This window comes from Bubalus bubalis, chromosome 1, assembly GCF_019923935.1.
Source record: "Bubalus bubalis isolate 160015118507 breed Murrah chromosome 1, NDDB_SH_1, whole genome shotgun sequence".
In the NCBI taxonomy this organism is placed as follows: Eukaryota; Metazoa; Chordata; class Mammalia; order Artiodactyla; family Bovidae; genus Bubalus; species Bubalus bubalis.
In genome coordinates, this window is record NC_059157.1 from 21,091,165 (window position 1) to 21,110,685 (window position 19,521).

The following is a 19,521-nucleotide window of genomic DNA, read 5'->3' on the forward strand; positions in this document are numbered from 1 at the left end:
TTTCGGGACGCGTCTGGGTTCCTGATTTCATCATTCCCCTGCGCACCCCCAGATCTGGGGCTGTACCCTCCACCGCCTCTCCCTCGTCCTCTCCGGGTCTCGCAGAGCAGGCTGGACGAAGGGATGCAGGACACCTACATACCTACGCATACGTTATGGGAAAGGGAAGGCTGCAGACACCGAAACTCGTCCCTGAGAGCCCCGCGGGGCCATCCTTGGAGAAGGGTGCAAAGGGGCGCTCGCTCCCGGGTCGGACGGCGCCAAGTCTCGGGCTGGGGGCGGAGCCTCCGTCGGGAGCCGGAGGGAGGGGCGGGGCGGGGGTCGCCAGGAGGCGTCGGGGGCCGGGGAGCGAGCCCGCCGGCTGGGGGCGCGGGGCGGCGGCCCGGACCGCGGAGGTGCGGCGGGGCCCGGCGGGCGGCGCCACCGGAGGCGGGAGGGGGCGGAGCCGCGCTCGCAGCTGCCACCCGGCCGCCGGGCCCGGGCAGAAGACGCCGCCCGCGGCCGGGCACGCACCGCGCGCACACTCTCCAAACAATGCTCCGAGGCGCCCAGCAGGGCGGCTGGCGGCTCGGAGACCCGCGGCGAGGCCGGGGGAGCGCGGCCCCGAGGTGAGCCCGCGGCGCCTTCTCCCAAGTCGGCCTCTTTTTTTGTCTGGCAAACGTGGCCGCAGAGGGGAGCTCCGGGGGAGCGCGGCGATTGTGGAGCAGGCGACCCCCGTCGGCGTCCCCCGGGGGTGACAGGCGGTCGCTGGAGGAGGGTGGAGCGTTCGGACCGCGTGCGCCTCGGGTTGCGCCCGAGGTGGAAGCGCCGAGCCCGCGCTGGGGGGTGGAGGGGTGGGGGGGAAGGACCGGGGAGCCAGAGGTATGTTTTCGATTCATTCGAGAATCGCGCTCTTTCGGAAGGGGAAACTTTCCTCGAGTTCCGGCAGCGGAACCGACTGCTCTGGTCTCGCTGGTCTGGCTGCTGGACTTGGGGCAGGAGACCGGAGCGCTTTGGGGATTGCTATTGTGGAGACTGCCGTTCCGCGGCTGCAGGATTGTCATAGGAACAGAGAGGGAGAGACCGCTCGGCGGCTCGGATCGGGGCCCCGGGCGTGATGCTTTGGGACGCCAGGTTAGTAGCTGCCTCTTAGGCAGCCCGCAGTTGGATGCCAGCCTGGGGGTCTCCAGGGGGAACTAGACGATACCTTCTTCCTGAGCGGTGGCGGAGCCCTCTGAGAGGCTACCGTGGGCACGTTGTTAACCTTTGCTTGTGTTGCCTCCTCCTCCCCCGCCACAGACACACAAAATAGAATCACTCACTCACACACACACACACGCACACGCACACACACACACAGAGAAAACGGAATCTGTCCACTTTCCGGTCCTCAGTGAGAACGCGAGGAGGCAGGGCCGGCTGACTGTGTATTTCTCTCAGGTGAAGCTCAGCCAGCGAGCACATGGCTTTGCAGAGCCCACAGCAAAGCCCAAAGGTCTAGGAGGGAGGAGTTTTGCAGGGCGTCCAGCCCAGAGTCAGGTTGGGAAGGCGCTATTGATCACTGGCCTGAAAAACCCCTTCCCCTTTTGAGCCGGAAATTTGACAGGAAGCACTGGGGAATTCTGCGGTTATTTCGCTATCTTGGGGTCTTGTGGAATGCGGGTATCTTCCTTACTGGTTTAGATTGTAGTGGGTCTAACCCACAAAAACCACATTTCTGCTGCTGAGATTAGATTACATAGCTCTGGAGAAGGAAAAAAGAAAATAAAAAGTTGGGTGAGTAGCATGGTGAGTGTGGGTGGTGGGGGGAGGCAGGAGGTAAGGCCGTTACTTACTCCTTTGTGCCTGGGCAACCCCTGTCAATGGAGTGTTGAAATCCAGACAAAGTTCCATAAATATACCTCTTTTGCATTCATTTAATTGTATTTAAATGTAAAAAATAGATAAATTTTTTTAGATGACTGTTTTCTGGAATTCTCTCACTTCAGGGTAAGGCATGAGCAACTTTCAGTGCAAGTGTGAAGGGCATTTGGAGCCCAGAGATTTGATTTTGTGGATCTGGTCTCCATTGTTTGGATTCTTTTTCCTGTGATGTGGGGGTGTATCTGACAGCTTCGGTCTTGCACGTTTTAGCCACGACTTTGGTGCAGAAGTTTGCAGAGGCAAAGATATTTTATCATGACTTGGATCAGAAAGAATGCTGAGATCTTTTTCTAATCTTACACTGCTGCCTCCCACTGAAATGGGGGAATTTGCATAATTCTGAGGGCTGCCTGCCCTTGGAGGTAAGGAATGTGGGCTGGGAAGGTGCCATTCCCAGGCGGTGGAGAGCTGGCACCGCGAGGCAGGCAACGCTCATGCTTGGTGAGCGCCACTTGAGTTTTTCCACTGTCTTTTGACTTAAAATAAATAGATAGTTCCAAGCCCAGAACCTCTCCAGACAGAGAAAATCTTTTCTGGCTTGATGTAGTGATAAATTCTGTTTGCTGTGACTGAGGAACCAGTTTTAACAGGATGTGTAGTGAGTCAGTGATGGTAAGGAGCCCAAGGCTTCATTTCATTCTGTACCATCTTCATTCTTTTTCCCTGAAAAACGTTTTCCAGTCTCTGAGCGGTTGGCGTGGTGAAAGTTGTACCCACTGTCGGAGAATTTCAGAGCTGAGGCTGGGAGTGAGGAGGGTGTTCAGGAACTGGTGAGGGGTTCTGAAGGAAGCTTCCTGAATGTTGGTAATCCAACCAGATGTCCCAGGGCTGGAGTGGGCCATCTGCTCACAGGAGGGGACCTTTGGCACCAAGCAACCATGACACGTTTGGGTCGGTTATCTGAGCAGGAAATGATGTATGGCCACCCCACGTGGCTTTCTTTGCCCCCCTCTGTGGATGCCTCACTCCTCAGGCAGCCCAGCCCTGTGAGGAGTTGCAGGAAGGAGGTGAGCCCACTCAGACCCGATTCCCAAGCTCTCTCCCTCCATCCTGTCTGGCGTGCAGAAGCCTCTGCCTGCAGTAGAGGGGGCCAGGATTCCCAGGAAAGGACCTCTCCCCACTTCAGGGCAAGGGTATGGAGCTTTGCCTTATTGAACAACAAAATACCTCCTCTACTTTTTCCTCTTTCCAAAATCCTCCCTGGTGTGGGATTGTGAGAGAAAGAAAGACCCTTGCTTTCATCCTCTGCTTGTTGAAGCTTAGTGACCTCTTCTGGGGAACTTGGCAAGGTACAAACCTGCCACTTGGGTATATTTATAGGAGAGAAGAACCCAACTTGTAATCATCTTGATGCAGAAGATCCTAACAATGGTCACAAAAGACAGATACTTGTTTTTATTTCAGAGAGTTCATTTAGCTTAAAGATACAGTGGGCTTCCTGGTTAGTTTTGGAGGGAAAAAGAGGCCCAATGTAGCTTCAGCTCTCATTGAATAGACACCCCAGTCTGCGAATGTGGGAGACCAGAAAGAGAGCTCTTCCCATAGAGATTCTGGAATGATCTTTGGGGCTCCTGGCTCATTCCACCTGGTTAGTCCTGTTGATGGTAGGAAGAGCAGCAACCTCAGAGCCAGTTCTCACAGGAGGAAAGCAGAAAGCAGACCCTGGGGGCCAAACCCTCTCTATTTAATGAGTCTGTTCACTGTAGATTGTTCAGGATGATTTTCTCCTGAACACTGTCCTTCTGAGGAAGTCAGTTCATTTAAGTGAGGAAAGGAGAGGAAAAGGCAGCAAACGGATAATGGCAAGCGACTCAGTGTAACGTGTGAGGTGATGACATGAGGGGCTGCCAGCAAAGTTGGCTTCTCTCTGAGGAACCCCTGAGCACTCTGCGCCTGTGGACATGCCTCAGTTTATGTTCTTGGGTTTGTTTTCCCATCTGTAAAATGGACGTGACAGCTACCTGACGGGTCTTATTCGGGTGAACTGGTTAAAGTCTGCAATCCTTCGAGTTTTCTCCCCTCAGTGGTGAATTTACTGAGTGAATTCTGTGGTGCAGACTTTCCGCCTTCAGTTTTACTCTCAGAGGAATTAAACTCTTTCAGCAAGCTGACTGCCTCCCCTCCAGGGTTCTCAGTCGTGTTGTTGTTCAGTCGTGTCCTACTCTTTGCGACCCCATGGACTGCAGCACACCAGACTTCCCTGTCCATCACCAACTCCCGGAATTTGCTCAAACTCAGGTCCATTGAGTTGGTGAGGTGATGCCATCCAACCATCTCATCCTCTGTCGTCCCCTTCTCTTCCTGCCTTCAATATTTCCCAGCATCAGGGTCTTTTCCAGTGAGTCGGCTCTTTGTATCAGGTAGCCCAAGTATTGGAGCTTCAGCTTCAGCATCAGCCCATCCAATGAATATTCAGGACTGATTTCCTTTAGGATTCCTTAGGGTTCTCATAGGGAAAATCATTGTGAGCAATGACTCTTCTAGTACAGTCTACTGTACAACTACTTCTAGTAAGTTTATCCAGACCTAGACCACAGGGCTGACATGACCATGAATCTCTCTTTCTGTTTCTCCCAGGCCTGAAGCTCTAGGTCTACTGATCTCACTAAGCCCTGGGCTGAATAAGGCATATTAAGTAGAGGGGTTGGAGAATTCCCAAGATGCCAGACCTCCCAACCAGGACCCCCAGGGGAGCAGCTGGGACCACACCTCTCCACTTTCTCACCCCTTCTGTCTCCACCTCCTCACAAGTATGTGTTGCAGTGTTGATCTCAGAGCCCAGGCTTGCCTCCCCTCTCATATCATTCTCGGTTAAAAATTGTGGCTTATTTTCCAGAAGCCACGATTTCTACCTGCTGTCCTGTTTGGAAGTTCTCATTTCTCTGGGGCCAAGTCCCAGGCTCTAGACCCCATAGCAGCAGGGGATGCACAGATCAGTCACAAGCTTCTCATCTCCAGCCCTGTGTGATTTCTTCCCGTGAACTGCCCCCAGAACTTCCAGGTGCTCAGGATTTTAGGGGACTGAAGTATATTTTACACTCTATACTCATGCACCAGAGGCTTCCCTGGTGGCTTAAGTGGTATAGAATCTTCCTGCAATGTGGGAGACCCAGATTCAATCCCTGGGTCAGGAAGATCCCCTGGAGAAGAAAATGGCACTCTACTCTAGTATTCTTGTCTAAAGAATCCCATGGATAGAGGAGCCTGGTGGGCTACAGTCCATGGAGTCACAAAGAGTTAGACACAGCTGAGCAACTCACACACACACACACACAGCTGTGTTTAGATTTTACAGCTTTTTAAGGCCACCCCACTAGAAAGCCTCATGACAAGTGGGTGAGGGCCTTGGAATAAATAGAATAGCCATCTTCACCTCTTTTCTTCTTCCCCTTCTGCTCTGCAGTCATATCATCAGACTCTGATTGATCATGCTCCATCTTCCCCAGGGGCTCAGTGGTTGAAGAATCCACCTGCAATGCAGGAGACCCAAGAGATGGGCATTTGATCCCTGGGTGGAGAAGATCCCCTGGAATAGGAAGTGGCAACCCACCCCAGTATTCTTGCCTGAAAAATCCCATGGACAGAGGAGCCTTGCAGGCTACAGTTTATGGGGTCGCAAAGAGTTGGACAGGACTGAGCATACACTAAGGGATCCTCTGGCAGGGGAGATCTCTGACCAGGCAAGTGTTCTGCTTTTCTAGGAAGCTGCTCAGTGAGCCCCTTCCACCTTCCTGGAGACCACACCAGCAAGCCGAGTGCAAGATGAACCAGCACCCCGTCTGCTGCTCAAGATGCTCGAGACCATTCCACTGAACCCCGAGAGCCCGAAGATGTCTGCGTGCAGTGACTTTGTGGAGCACATCTGGAAGCCCGGGTCCTGCAAAAACTGCTTCTGCCTGCGCAGCGACCATCAGCTGGTGCCTGGCTGCCCCCAGCCCCGAGTTGGCTGCCTGCCCCCTCCGCCTCGCCTGCACCCCAGGCCGGAGAGCGGCCGCCCGGAAGATGACGGCCTGAGCGGCTCGCCCTACTCCAAGCCCACCATCGCCGTGAAGCCCACCATGATGAGCTCTGAGGCCTCCGATGGGTGGACAGAGGCCGGCGTGACTGCCGACGTCGCACAGGTGAGGCTGACTCAGCCCCATGGTATTTTTACAGGGGCTGCTCCTGTTGTAAGGCCGCGGTGACTGGCGGGCAGCCAGGGCGAGCTGTCCCGGCAGGACTCCTGTGGGATGGCTTCCCGGGCAGCTCGCCCTAGACTGCTACTTCCTGACTGCTGCCCTCTCTTCTCTCTCTGCCGTCCTTTCTCTCGGTCCCTTCAGGCCAAGAACCATGAATGCAGTCCCTCCGAGTTTATTTGGAGATTGTATCAGGACACAGCCACTAAAATGAAGCATTTTTCTAAAAAGTTTAAAAAAAATGTTTATTTAGAGATCATCTTAAATATATACAAAACTAGCAAGAATTGCTTAACAAACTGCATGCATCCACCACCCTGCCTCAAGAGCTTGAATAGTCATCAATTCATAATCACTCTCCTTCCATCTTTATCCCTGCCCCTACTCTCCCTTCCCTTCCTTTCCCCTAAAGCAAACCCCAGATATTGCATCATGATTGTACCTCCTTAAAAAATGAAGTCTTTATACAAAATATCATTATTGCACTTAAAAATGTCAGCAGTAGTTCCATGATATCATCCAATTCCCAGCTAGTGTTCATATTTCCAATTTGGAAGCTTGGATTTTTCCACCTTTGATCTGGGATTACTAAAGACAATTACATCCTTAGAGAGTAGACCATTCTGCTCATCCCCCACCCAACTCCCCCACCCCCTACCCCGCTGTTGACCCTGACCAAGGTCTAATTATTTAGAGGGTGAAGCCTGCTGCCCCTAGACATGTCTTCTAAGAAGCTGCATGTCTAAAACGTATTCTTAGGACTTCTTGTAACCTCTTTACCTGTTCTAGTTTTCTTAAACTATCACGGTGAGTAGGTCAGGAAGGCTTTGTGAGCTTATGTGAAATCAAAAGTCAGTTTTAAATCAAGGGAGGCTTGAATGAAGCAAGCCACCTCCTGGGGTTGCTCTCAGCTTCAAGTCCCCTGCAAAGCTGCTCCATTTTCCAGAAGCTGGTTACAGTCATTCCCCAGGCGTTTCTCGGCACCTTCAACCTTCACAGATGTAAACCAGGAACTCTTTCTAGTTTGGATCATCTTGGAAAGGAGCCAGAGGCCGGCCCTGCCTTGAGGCTTCTTTGAAAGTCAGGGTAGGGGAGATTTTAGAAGGGAAGGAGGAGGGGACTGTGATTTCAGTGATGGGAATGACTAGCCTATATCACTGTCTCAGGCTCAACTAGTCCAGCCACTTATGCAGGTTTGGGCTGATGTCACTGCCTGTCACTGGGAGAAGGATTGTGGCTCAGAGTGAGTGATGCAAGGGAACCAGGGCCCAGCTCAGAAGGCACCCCTCACCCTCCTGCCCTCTAACCCCACCACCAACCCAAGGTGTTTTTAAAAGCCTTATGACTTTGTTTTCTTCCTGCCGTGAAACCATTATCAAAAGACTAATGAACACTAAGCAAAAATTAAAACTCCAAACTCTTATTTTCAAAGCCCATGGGAGAATTCATCTCATCTAGCAGTTTCAAGGGAAAAGGCAAAATATTCTTTAGCGTTTTTCCCCTCAGCCAAAAGAGTAACAGACATGGGCGGGAAGTGCAGTGTCTGGGAAGACGGCGGGCTCCAGGGGAGCCCTGCGATGATGAGAAGGCCGTGGGGAGATCAGAGGGTAGGCAGGCAGCCTGGCTCCTTAACTGTGGCTCGGAAGACGGTTTCCAGTGTCATGGCCCTGCCCTCTCACTTTCTCTCTCTTCCTTTTTTCTCTAGCAAGGTCTAATGTAAGTCTTTTAACCTTGGGGCTGTGTAGGTCATCTGGAGACGAGCCCCCGGCAAGCTCCCCCTCCCGAAGCAGGAAGACGGGCCAATAGTTTATCTTGGCAGCTTCCGAGGCGTCCAGAAGCCTGCCGGGCCCTCGGGTCCCACAGACGGGGGTCACCCCCGCAGCCCCCCTGCCTATGCCATGGTCGGCCTGCACAGCCTAGAGCCCCGGGGGGACCGGAGTGCCGCCTTCCACCCTGTGAGCTTCCCCGACGAGAAGCTTGGACGAGACGATAAACCAGTGATCCCCTACCAAGAGCTAAACTCCCCGCAGGAGAGCTTCAGGCAGAAGCTGGCCGCCTTCTCCGGGATGACTTCCGGCTGCCCCAAGGGCCTGGGGCCCTACGCGTCTGCTCAGCCCCTGCGGGAGTCCCTGCCCTCTGAAGATGACAGCGATCAAAGGTGCTCACCCTCGGGGGACAGCGAAGGGGGAGAATACTGCTCCATCCTGGATTGCTGCCCCGGGAGCCCAGGCGCGGAGGACGCCGCCCGGGCCGGCGGTTCCCGACACAGACAGGGCGGCAGGGACTGCTCGGCAGCCTGCTGGGAGCCGCGGGTGTGTGCCAGGCCACCTGAGGAGGAGAAGCGGGCTTTGAGTTTTCCCAGGGACTGCTGCAGCCAGGGCCCGACCGAGAGCCCGCCCCGCCTGGGCCCCAAAAAGCAGTCCCTCGCTTCAGAGGCTGCCAGCTCTTCGGATGGCCTCTCCTGTGGGAGCGCCAACAGCCGCGCCAGCAGCCCCCTGGCCCCCCATCCTGAGAGCGATTACTGCTCCCTCAGGAAGGAGCCTGGGCCGGGGAAGCAGCAGGACTCCGGCTGCCACGGAGTGGCCTCCAGCAGGTGCCTTGGGCAGACTGGGGAGACCCAGCCCCCAGCCCACTCCAGGGAGGCTGCACAGTCAGAACCCATCTATGCTGAGAGTACCAAGAGGAAGAAGGCCGTTCCAGTGCCTTCCAGGCCGCAGGCCAAGGCAGAACAGGGGGCAGGCACTCAGGGCCAGGCCCAGGTGCGGACGGTTAACACCTGGGCTCAGAAAGTGGCATCTGGTTGGGGCCAGGACAGGCAAGGCCCGGATGTGGCCCCCCAGACGGCGGCCACCATCACAGTCATGGCGGCGCACCCAGAAGAGGACCACCGGACCATCTACCTGAGCAGCCCAGACTCCTCGGTGGGGGTGCAGTGGCCACGTGGGCCCCCGAGCCAGCAGGCTCCTGAGGCAGGCGGAGAGGAGCCTTCAGCTGGGCAGGGGCTCGGCTCCAGGGAGAGCCGGCATCGCGGTGCCAGCGAGACCACGGCCAAGGGGAGACCTGCCATCCCCCCCAAGATGTCCAGGAGCAGCCCTGGAGGGTCCCCGGTATCCCCCTCCGCCTCCCCACTGTCCGACCTCAGTGAAGGGAACTCAGGCGTCCCTGGGCCCCAGCCTCTATCTAAGGGCCCCGCTGACCCTGCTTCTTTCTGCCGGACCAATGGCATCCCCGCCAGCGACTCTGCCAGGAGCCCCCCGCCTGCCACCAGCATGTCAGCCTTGGAGCAGAGGCGGCCCCGGCCCCAGGCCGGTGCCTGGAGTCGCCAGTGCCGGATTGAGGAGGAGGATGAGGTGGAGCAGGACTTGCTGAGTCAAAGTTGGGGGAGAGAGGTGGAAAATGGCCCCTTGGACCCGGCCAGCTCCTCCGCCTGGCACCGTCTTCGCCCCACAGACGGCTCCTCTGGGCAGAACAGCAAAGCTGGGACTGGGATGAGCAAGTCGGCCTCATTTGCCTTTGAGTTCCCCAAGGACAGAAGTGGGATTGAGGCGTTCTCTCCTCCCCCGCCACCTCCAAAGTCACGGTAAGTACGACTGTGTGTGTGCAGCTTGGTGTCGGGGTGGGTCTGGAGTGGGTGTTTGTCCAGCAAGATGGAGGCGTCTTCCAGAAACCAAGGTCTTTGCTGCCTGCACCAAGACATCGGGCCAAGGTTTGGGGCCTGTAGGCATGTGTGCCTTAGTGTGAATTTCTCCTCGGTGCTCAGCACACAAACCTAGGAGCAGTGCCCTGCTTGGGATTGGCTGTTGGGAAGGCGTCTTTCTGAGAAGCACTGAGAGGCTGTCACTCTTGGCTGGTACCCATCCTCTTATCATTGGGTGTCCTTGTTTTCTCCATTTCTCTCAAGTGTCTTCAGCAGGCTTCCCCCCACCCAAATCCTGAAGTTCCTGATTTATTTAAACATGCAGAAGAAGGCTCCAGGAGGCTATGCTGCAGAATCTTGTGAGGCAAAGAGATGGGCAGGCAAAGGAGCAATGCCAGTGTGCTCCATAAATTGTAACCATGATGGTGATTAGACTTTGGGGGCAAAAGCAGGTTGTAGGAGACACTGCACATGTTTTCGAACTCTCAGATGTGGGTTTTTAAAGAAAAAAATATATATATAGTTTCACGGGAGCACGCTGAAACTCACAGCTTTCTCACTGTTTTCTCCTGCCAGTTTAAAGTTCCTCTCAAAGGCCTGAGAAAAATAAATCCTTTTTTTTTTTTTTGAAGTATTGAGTTGTGCATGGAATTCAGATTCTGAGGTGGGGAGGGGGAAGGTGGGGGATGGCCCTCAATTAGAGCAAAACCGATTCCTCTCTGGGAAAGGAACAGCCTGCTGTTTTTCAAAAGATGACAGCCCTTCCGAACACTTTGTTTAGTCGTGTCCTCTCCAGTGGTTCTGTTTCAGCTCATGTGCCTCCAGGTTGATGTCAGAAGCAGGGGATTGACCACAGAGGGAAGCAGCTGTGACTCTTGACTTTGAACATCAAGGTGTCTCGGGCTGCGATGTGTCCTAACGTGGGCTTTTTCTGGGACCACTGCTTTGTTCTGGTGTTGAGTTGGCCTCCTGCCATGCGTAGTAGATAGCCATCCTCCAGATCTTTGGAGGAGCACAGACTTTGGGCTACAGTTTTTGCTCACTGACTGAATGGGGGGTTCCTCAGCTCAGAAGAGCTCCCACTTTATACGGCACTTACTATGGGCCAGGCATGGAGCTAAGGGACTTAGACATATGAACTCATTTTATGCTCAGAGCAGATCTAGGAAGTAGGAATTACCATCCCCAATTACAGATGACAAAACAGAGAGAGAGCTGAGTAACCTGTGCCAGGGTCACACGGCATACTTGGCAGGCTGCCTCCATATTATGTGCTTCCAAACACCTTAGACACATCAGTGTATGGAGGAGTGGGCAGGGCATTCAAATAAAACATGGGCATCATGTCTGTCTGCCTCAGGCCTGGAGGGCTTAGTGGGAAGCACGGGCTTTGGAGCCAGAAAACTGAGTTCATGTTGCGTCTGTCTCATCTACATGTTAAGTGATCTCGAGTAAGCCACTCACTGTGACAGAGCAGCTTCAAGTTCCTCTCCAAAATGGGCTAATAATAACAATATATTTGTAACACCCTGTTGTTGAAAGGCTCAAATGGATGAACAGAATCTAATGCAGAGATTAATTCTGTAGGCAAAAGCCACCCCGAGCTGTCAACAGTAGCAGGGGTACCCCCACCTTATAGAAGTGGGACTGGCCTGATCCGAGGAACGCCACCTGAGCCTTGGAGAAGGAACTAAAACTTTCTTGGGTAAGAATCACAGGGTTTGGAATAACACCAGTCACCATAGCAATGTGAGTCAAGTAGAATCCTTCGTTAGCATCTAGGGTGAGATCAGAGTTTTGGAGGCCAGTTTGTTAAAAAACAAAACCATTGGATTATATACAATTCACACCAGGTGGGAATCTCAGAGGTTCTAGGTGCCAGCTCTTTAAAAAAAAAAAAGAAAAGTTTTTATTTTCAGAACTTTGGGGAGAAAAATCTAAGAAATAAAATTAACTAGCTTAAGAGAACACAGGAAAAAAGGAAAGAGCATCTGGTACTATTTAAAATAAATTGCACTAGTGTATATGTATATATTCATTTGGGGGAGATTTTTCAAGCATTACCAGCATTCTCTTTTGAATCATCGCACATCTCCCATGAGAATATAAGAGGGCAGGCCCAGGACCATAAGTTCAGTTCAGTCACTCAGTTGTATCCAACTCTTTGCGACCCCATGGACTGCAGCATGCCAGGCCTCCCTGTCCATCACCAACTCCTGGAGTTTACTCAAGCTCATGCCCATTGAGTCGGTGATGCCATCCAACCATTTCATCCTCTGTTGTCCCCTTCTCCTCCTGCGTTCAATCTTTCCCAACATCAGGGTCTTTTCAAATGAGTTAGCTGTTCGCATCAGGTGGCCAAAAGTATTGGAGTTTCAGCTTCAGCATCAGTCCTTCCAATGAATATTCAGGACTGATTTCCTTTAGAATGGACTGGTTGGATCTCCTTGCAGTCCAAGGGACTCTCAAGAGTCTTCTCCAACACCACAGTTCAAAAGCATCAATTCTTCATCACTCAGCTTTCTTTGTAGTCCAACTCTCACATCCATACCATAAACTGACATACCATAAACTGACCATAGACTGACTTTTGATTCTGGAACTTGGCACTGTACTTACTGAGGTGGGTGCCAGGAACCCACAGCCTTCAAACCTAGTCAGTCTGGGTGATGGCAAACCAGAGTATTGACCAGAGTATAGCCCAGGGTTGATCCAGCACGACTGGTGGCTGTGGCAGGCTGATGTCAGTTTTCCAAGATGGTAAAATGTTGGAAGGTCTTTGAGCAACATCCAAGGTTAACTTCTTCACATGGGTCATCTGTTCAATGGGTTTTATTTCTACGGCTCAACCTCACCTATGAACAAAGATAACAACTGTCATGATGGGTATGAGGTCCACTCAGGACTCCAGAGAGAGGGGCTGTTCCATACAGAGTAGTGTTATTTTTTACTAACAGACACTTAAGCAGGTAAGTAAGTGCTTTCTCGGGCCACTATAGAACAAAGAAATCATATGCTGGCTTTCCTATGGTCCCATTTGACAAAACTGACCAACTTGGAGGGGGAAAAAAGTAGATGTTGAGAGTGACCTGGCTTTCCTGTGGTCGTGTTTTGAATGTTTGGCAGTAGCTTTTCTGTTTTCTGAGATACTGTCCTCTGCAAGCTCCCATCAGGGTTCCTGAGAAAACTCTTGCTGTAATACCATGTAGGATGAAGATTCTCGATACTCATTTAATGCCTGAAAGCCATGTAGAGGTGTTCAAGTACATGTTCAGCCTTCCTCCCAGGCAGGTGTGGAGGTCTGGGTCCTTTACCTGCTGCTGCCAAGGCAGCCTTCTACCTGTGTAAGCTCACACCTGCTCAACCTGACCAATGCCACTGAGTCTCTAGATCACCCCTGCTCCAATTTAGGGCAGGCTTATAAGGTAAGGAGCAACAAATACTGCTGGTTAGAAAACAAAAACCCACAGGAAAGAGGTGTGCACGTCTTAGTTTAAATGTCACGTGCGAGACAAGGCAGTTCAATGAGAGCAGACAGTGCCTGGGGGAGTAATAAAATCAAATTTATTTCTGCCTTTTATTTCCTCACAGATGCAAACCTGGTTTTAAATGACTTATGGCTTTTCAGTGACAAGGTCAGTTAAGGGAAAATCATTTGATTAGTGCCAAACAGGCATTTCACAAAGAAACCCCAAAATAGGAATTAGGCTGGTAGACCTGAACTCAGAGGTAGAATTAGAAGACAACAGGTGAATGAGAAATAAGACAGGTTTATATGGTTTTAGTTTCCAGATGATCTGGCCCCAGATGAGACTAATCAAAAAGAAAGAAACATTTCCCCAAGAAAGTGAGGGATGACTTTGTTTTAAAGTTATCACTCATGCTTATAATTTTAACCCAATACTTATACTAAGTTCTCCTCCTCCTCTGCAAGGATTCTGGGGAGCAGAGATTGAGTCTGTCCTAAGCTTTTGTTCATTCTTAATTCTCATCCTTCTCACATGGCTTCTCAGCAGACAGGTGGTGATAGTGTCAGAGATGGAGGTCTTTTCTGCACACAAAAGTGGCCCCATTGCTCCCCAGAGGAACCAAAAGAACTTCATTGTATAATCTCTCAATCACACGCTCTCTTAGCATGACTTTGAGGATTGGAATTGGATGAGTGAAATGGATCACTGTCTCTAGATCCTATATCCAATCTGATTAAATCTCTAGGGGCTTCCCTGGCAGTCCAGTGGTTAAGATTTCCCCTTCCAAAGCAGGGGGTGCAGGTTCGATCCCTGGTCAGGGCGCTAAGATCCCATATGCCTTGTGGCCAAAAAGCCAAAACATTAAACAGAAGCAATACTGTAACAAACTCAATAAAGACTTTAAAAATGGGCCACATCAAAAAAAAAAAACTTTCAAATGCTTTATTCTTGAGGCACCTCATACTGTAATGGATTGTGATTGGATGGCAACAATTGACCAGGAAATCCCACAATGTTCATGTAAAACATGCTTTTCTCAGTGGCGTTTTGAAAATCACAGTTTGTATCAGAAAGCATTATACACGCTTCAGGAATCTTCTCTATGTTTACCTTTTTGACAAAACTGAAATAAGTCTGCTGGAGATCGAGTTGGTTCGGTAAAGACTGAATACCGGGCATACTTCAGGGGAGAAACCACGGCCCCCCCACCCTCCGCCACATACACACACACAGTTTGGCAAACAAAGCACACACATCAACAGTACAGTTTTATATCCTGCTCTGTGCCAGGAAATGTATAGTTGGCCTCTTCCCATGAGTTTGTGGATAGAATCTGACGTGGGACATCTAGTGATACTGAAGCAGGGAGAACTAACATTGATTCCTATCTTAGTCTGTAGTTTTTTTTTTTTTTTTAATCACTAAGTAGAACAGTAGCATATATAAAATATTTACAGCATTCTCTCCATTTTTGAGAAGGCATCCATGGTGAAGGCTTAGGGATTAGAGATTCTTTTCATCAGATATCTACTAATTGCCTACTTTCCGTGCAAGGTGCTAAAAAAAGCCAGTTACTGGAGTCCCACCCCTTAAGGCCCCTGAGGGTTGACTTGGTAGGAATTAAATCAGCAGATGTGCAAAAGGACGACCAAAAGTTCACTCCTGCTTTGATTGCTTTTGTTGAGACTGGTTATCACAGCATCTGGATTCTCACTGAATTTCTTGTTCTGCCCAGTAAAGCCAAGGTAAGCTCAGCTTGGTGTCCAGGAGTAGTGAAATACCAATCCTTCCTTTAAGGTCTTTTGACCTAATACAAATCACACTTAATACAGGCATGTAGATACCCATCTATTAAAAAAAAAAAAAAAAAAAAAGATGTTCCTTGAAGGTAAAAGACATGCTTAGCCATCTATAATTTCAGAATATCCTGTTTAATGCCTGGCATATGTAGATGCTCAAGAAACTTTTATTCAGTTGACAGTAGTAGCCAGAGGCCATCCCCTATTCATTTCATTTTGGCCAGAAGCACCTAACTCTATGTTTTACACATGAAGAAATACTGAGAAAGGAGCAAGTAGCATCATTAAATACTTATATCAAAGTGTCTTTCTGATACCCAAGTTTCAGATTGCCCCCGTGCTCTGTTCTTGCCTCTCTTTTGGCAGTTAACACAGTGTTTTTAATTAAACTCCATTCATAAGTCATATCTTTCTAAGAGCTTGTAAACTCTTGAGACTACAGGAAACATTTTATATACTTTCTTTGACTTTTCCATAGTATGCCTTAAGACAGTAGGTATTCAATAAAAGATTATTGAATTAGAGGGGAATAAAGGCCAGAAGGAACTACAAATCTTGGCCTTATTTTCCACTGGACACCCCATTATAATTCTGTGGCTTGAGTTAAAGAAACTGAAGTTAATAATTATTAATGCTATTAATGCTTCAAGGTGGGCAAACACTATGAGAGCACAATGCACCCTTTCATGGATTAATTACTCTCCAACGATTGTACATTTGCTTTTTTTTTTTTTTTAAAGCCGAGCAGGTGTTTGGAGCCCAGCCCTCTCTTGCCACAAGAATGTTCTTTTCAGGCAGTAATCACCTAAGGACTTTTTTCCCCACCCATAAATTGCAAGGAATTCTAGGGTGTGGTTTCATTTTTCTGAGAATAGATTTTCCATGATTTCTGAAATGGGTTGGGAGATACAGGCATGGGCCGCATGATCAAGCCCCCTCTTCCATCACGTAATCAAAAGCACTTTGTTCCTAGAATAGGCAGCCTACGTTTGAGGTGTGGAACTCACCAATTGCTGAGACATTTTCTCTATTTGTGGTGCAGGAAATTTGCTGTTTGATTATCATCGATGTGCCCACAAGAAGACTTGCATTTCCCTTTACCAGGGTAGATAGACCAACTTCAAAGAATCATTAGCAACCATTTCTCCAACTAATAATTTTCCCTTTAAGAGCAGTGTCTTCAGCCTCTGTGCTAAAATCGCTCACTTGTTTCTTTCTACTGGCTTTTGGGCAAGATCCCTAAAAATGTGGACATTAAGGGTGTCTGTTCTGTCCCCATATAGCCCTCCGCTTCCATCAGCTTTTGTCTGGTTCTCTGGACATTTATTCTCTGTACTTTTCTAAGAGGCAGACTTATGTAAACAAGTGTCCTTCGCTGGGGGAAAAGGGGAACTTCTTTAAAGCAGATTAAAGACTGCTTAAAAAAAAAACCCTTCCCTTCTTACTCAGATATTTTACTCTCCAGTTAATTTTAGTGTCTATCTCTACCAGATGATCCCCGTGACTTCCTGGCAGTTTGGTTTTAGCCATTGCATGCCCATTTATACATGTGCTATAAAAAATTTTCCCAAAGTTTAAAACTTGTCTTTTAGGCAAATGATTGGCAGTGTTTCCACTGTATGTCCCTTCACAATGGCTCCTGATTCCAGGAGCTCCGTAGACAGTCAAAATGAGTGAAAATTCAGATACCCTGGATGAAGACAAGAATAGTTGAAATAAATTGACACATTAAGTAGTAATAAGACTTTGAAGATTAGGAAGAAAGGGAAGAAGAATCTTTGGAATTTTAAAATCAGTCATAGTGGGGAGGTCACTTAAAATAATCCTTATGAATGTGTGATCAAAAGGAGGGTTTTGTGACTGCATGTTCTTGCAACACCAGGGCAATTAGGTTGCATCCTCTACACCAGCTACAATCAGTTGGAGTAGCATTCTGGAGTTTCACATGGAAAACTGAGAGAGCTTGGCATACTCCCTCAATACTCTCTGCAGGTTATGGGAGGGGGGAGCAGTATACAGCCACAGGTGCCAGCTGTTTGCCAGTCCAGCTTAAGAATCCAAAATTTACCATCAGTAATTGCAAAATCATTGGGGATCAATAACTGTTTCCTATCAGATGGTAAAGAATCTGCCTACAATGCAGGAGACCCAGGTTTGATACCTGGGTTGGGAAGATCCCCTGGAGAAGGAAATGGCAACTTGCTCTAATATTCTTGCCTGGGAAATCCCATGGACAGAGGGGCCTGGCGGGCTACAATCCATGGGGTCACAAAGAGTCGGACATGACTGAGCAACTTAACACTTCACTTTACTAATTTGAAAGTCCCACACCTGGGAGAGGATCTGTGGTCTGTCTAGCCCATTGTAGCCCCAAGCGAAGTGTTTGCAGAAGAAGGTCTTCTGATTACAACTTCCATTTTGTGCCAAATGTTTTATTTCCTCTTAATGAGTGATTATGAATATTTTCTGACTTTTAATGAGTGACTATGAATATTTTGTGAATTATAATGAGTGATTATGAATATTCCATGAATTTTTGGAAGTTTGTATTTTAGTAAACAACAGTTACCATTAATTCTAGTATCCAATATATAGTGTATTATTTCTCTTTAAAGACCTTGCATTTATGTTTTCATTCCTTAAATCATGTTAAACAAGACATGTTAGCCTCACCCTCTTTTAACTTTTAGCACTGACTTTCTGTGCCCCAGGTGGTTGGGGTAAGGGAGTCGAGGCAGGAGGTATATGTCAGAATCTTTTGGAGGAGTTTGAAATTGGAAATATTAAATATGTTTGTCTAGTCAAGGCTATGCTTTTTCCTGTGGTCATGTATGGATGTGAGAGTTGAACTGTGAAGAAGGCTGAGCGCTGAAGAATTGATGCTTTTGAACTGTGGTGTTGGAGAAGACTCTTGAGAGTCCCTTGGACTGCAAGGAGATCCAACCAGTCCATTCTGAAGGAGATCAGCCCTGGGATTTCTTTGGAAGGAGAGATGCTGAAGCTGAAACTCCAGTACTTTGGCCACCTCATGTGAAGAGTTGACTCATTGGAAAAGACTCTGATGCTGGGAGGGATTGGGGGCAGGAGGAGAAGGGGACAACAGAGGATGAGATGGCTGGATGGCATCACTGACTCGATGGACGTGAGTCTGAGTGAACTCCGGGAGTTGGTAATGGACAGGGAGGCCTGGCGTACTGCGATTCATGGGGTCACAAAGAGTCGGACACGACTGAGCAACTGATCTGATCTGATCTGAATATTAAAAATATAATATTTATATTTATATAAATTAATATTAAATATTATGATATAAATTTATATTTTAGAAATTGAAAACTATTGTTTTCATAATTACTTACATATAATTTTTCCAAGTCTTTTTGACTGGTGGTAAGTGAGGTCATCTTTTTTCATGAAAATATTCAACATGAGGATAGAACACGTCTCCCTAGGAGAAAGTAGAAGAAAACCCAGACAGGAATATTTGCTGATCTGTTATATTTACTTGGTGACTTCCCTTTAGATCTTTCAAAATACCTCCTTGATATTTGTGTCTTCTCCAGAGCTTGACACAGGGAATTGTCTGCACAGTAAATAGTAAATCCTAAATCCAGCCCCTCAATCCTTTTTCTTTGCCTCCTTCAGTGTTGATCTGCCTTTCCTCCTGCTTGTGATAGTCATTTAATCATTAATTGTTGAGATCTAGGTGTAAGGGGAGCTAAAATGAATTACCCAGGAAAATAAAATATAAGAATACGCTGGGCCCTCTCCATCCCTGAATGATGCCTTCAAGTAAAACTCAGTGAAGATCAGTACAATATTGTTTGTAGTAGCTGGAAGTTGGAGCAAACCCAGGCTTACTTGAGAGAGGTGAAGATAGTGGCTAAGAAAAGCAAATAATGGGATGAAAGGTTAGAACAGCTGCTTTGGAGAATGGGAGGTCCCGTGAAAGGATGGCCTGGGAGCCACAAGGGCTAGCTGTCAGGAAGTTTGAGTTCATTGTGGTACCAGTCGGCATGGTTGTGTGCTTTCCTAGAGAAGCACTGGGCTACCTCGTGCAGGAGTCAGATGGGAGATGTTTGTTTCATCTTTGGGTCTCTTTAAAATATGAAAGTGAAATCTCTAGCCTATCTATTAGAAAATATCTAGGTATTTTCTATCCAGGTAGCAAGATACTGGATTTGCTGGAGGCTGCTGAAGTCTTCTGTCTGTCTGTCTGTCCCCATCTATCCATCCATCCATCCTCCCATCTTTCTGTATAACTAGTACTTTCTTTGTACCTGGTGCTGTTTTTAGCACTTATTAAATATTAAGTCATCAACTCCTCCTAACCACCACCCCCTCCTCCCCCCAATGAGGTAAGTAGTAGTATTATCTCCATTTTGTGCATGGGATGCCCCAGGGCCCATGCTCTTAAGAGTGAAACTTATCTGGGAAGCTTTTCAAATGTTTTCATTGCTGTTGTTCCCAAAGGTTCCGGAGATTTCTTCCACACTGTGCTGACCTGTGGGCAGGGCAGCTGGTGGGAGGGCCCGTCT

At 48.9% G+C, this 19,521-nt stretch overlaps 1 protein-coding gene across 4 annotated transcripts in view; it reads left to right on the forward strand.

Annotated features, from left to right (window-relative positions):
- The first annotated feature begins 446 nt into the window (after positions 1-446).
- Positions 447-19,521, forward strand: part of PRAG1 (PEAK1 related, kinase-activating pseudokinase 1) — a 47,721-nt gene continuing 28,646 nt past the window's right edge. The window contains exons 1-3 of one of the 4 annotated variants that reach the window (XM_025279138.3): positions 447-608; positions 5,604-6,023; positions 7,823-9,657. In XM_025279138.3, the coding sequence (XP_025134923.3) occupies positions 5,694-6,023; positions 7,823-9,657 (2,165 nt within the window). In that variant the 5' untranslated portion in view covers positions 447-608; positions 5,604-5,693. Of the gene's footprint in view, positions 609-863; positions 1,114-1,137; positions 1,756-4,279; positions 4,653-5,603; positions 6,024-7,822; positions 9,658-19,521 lie in introns of those variants that run through there. The other 3 variants (XM_006045550.4, XM_006045549.4, XM_044937787.2) reach the window with 3 other exon arrangements.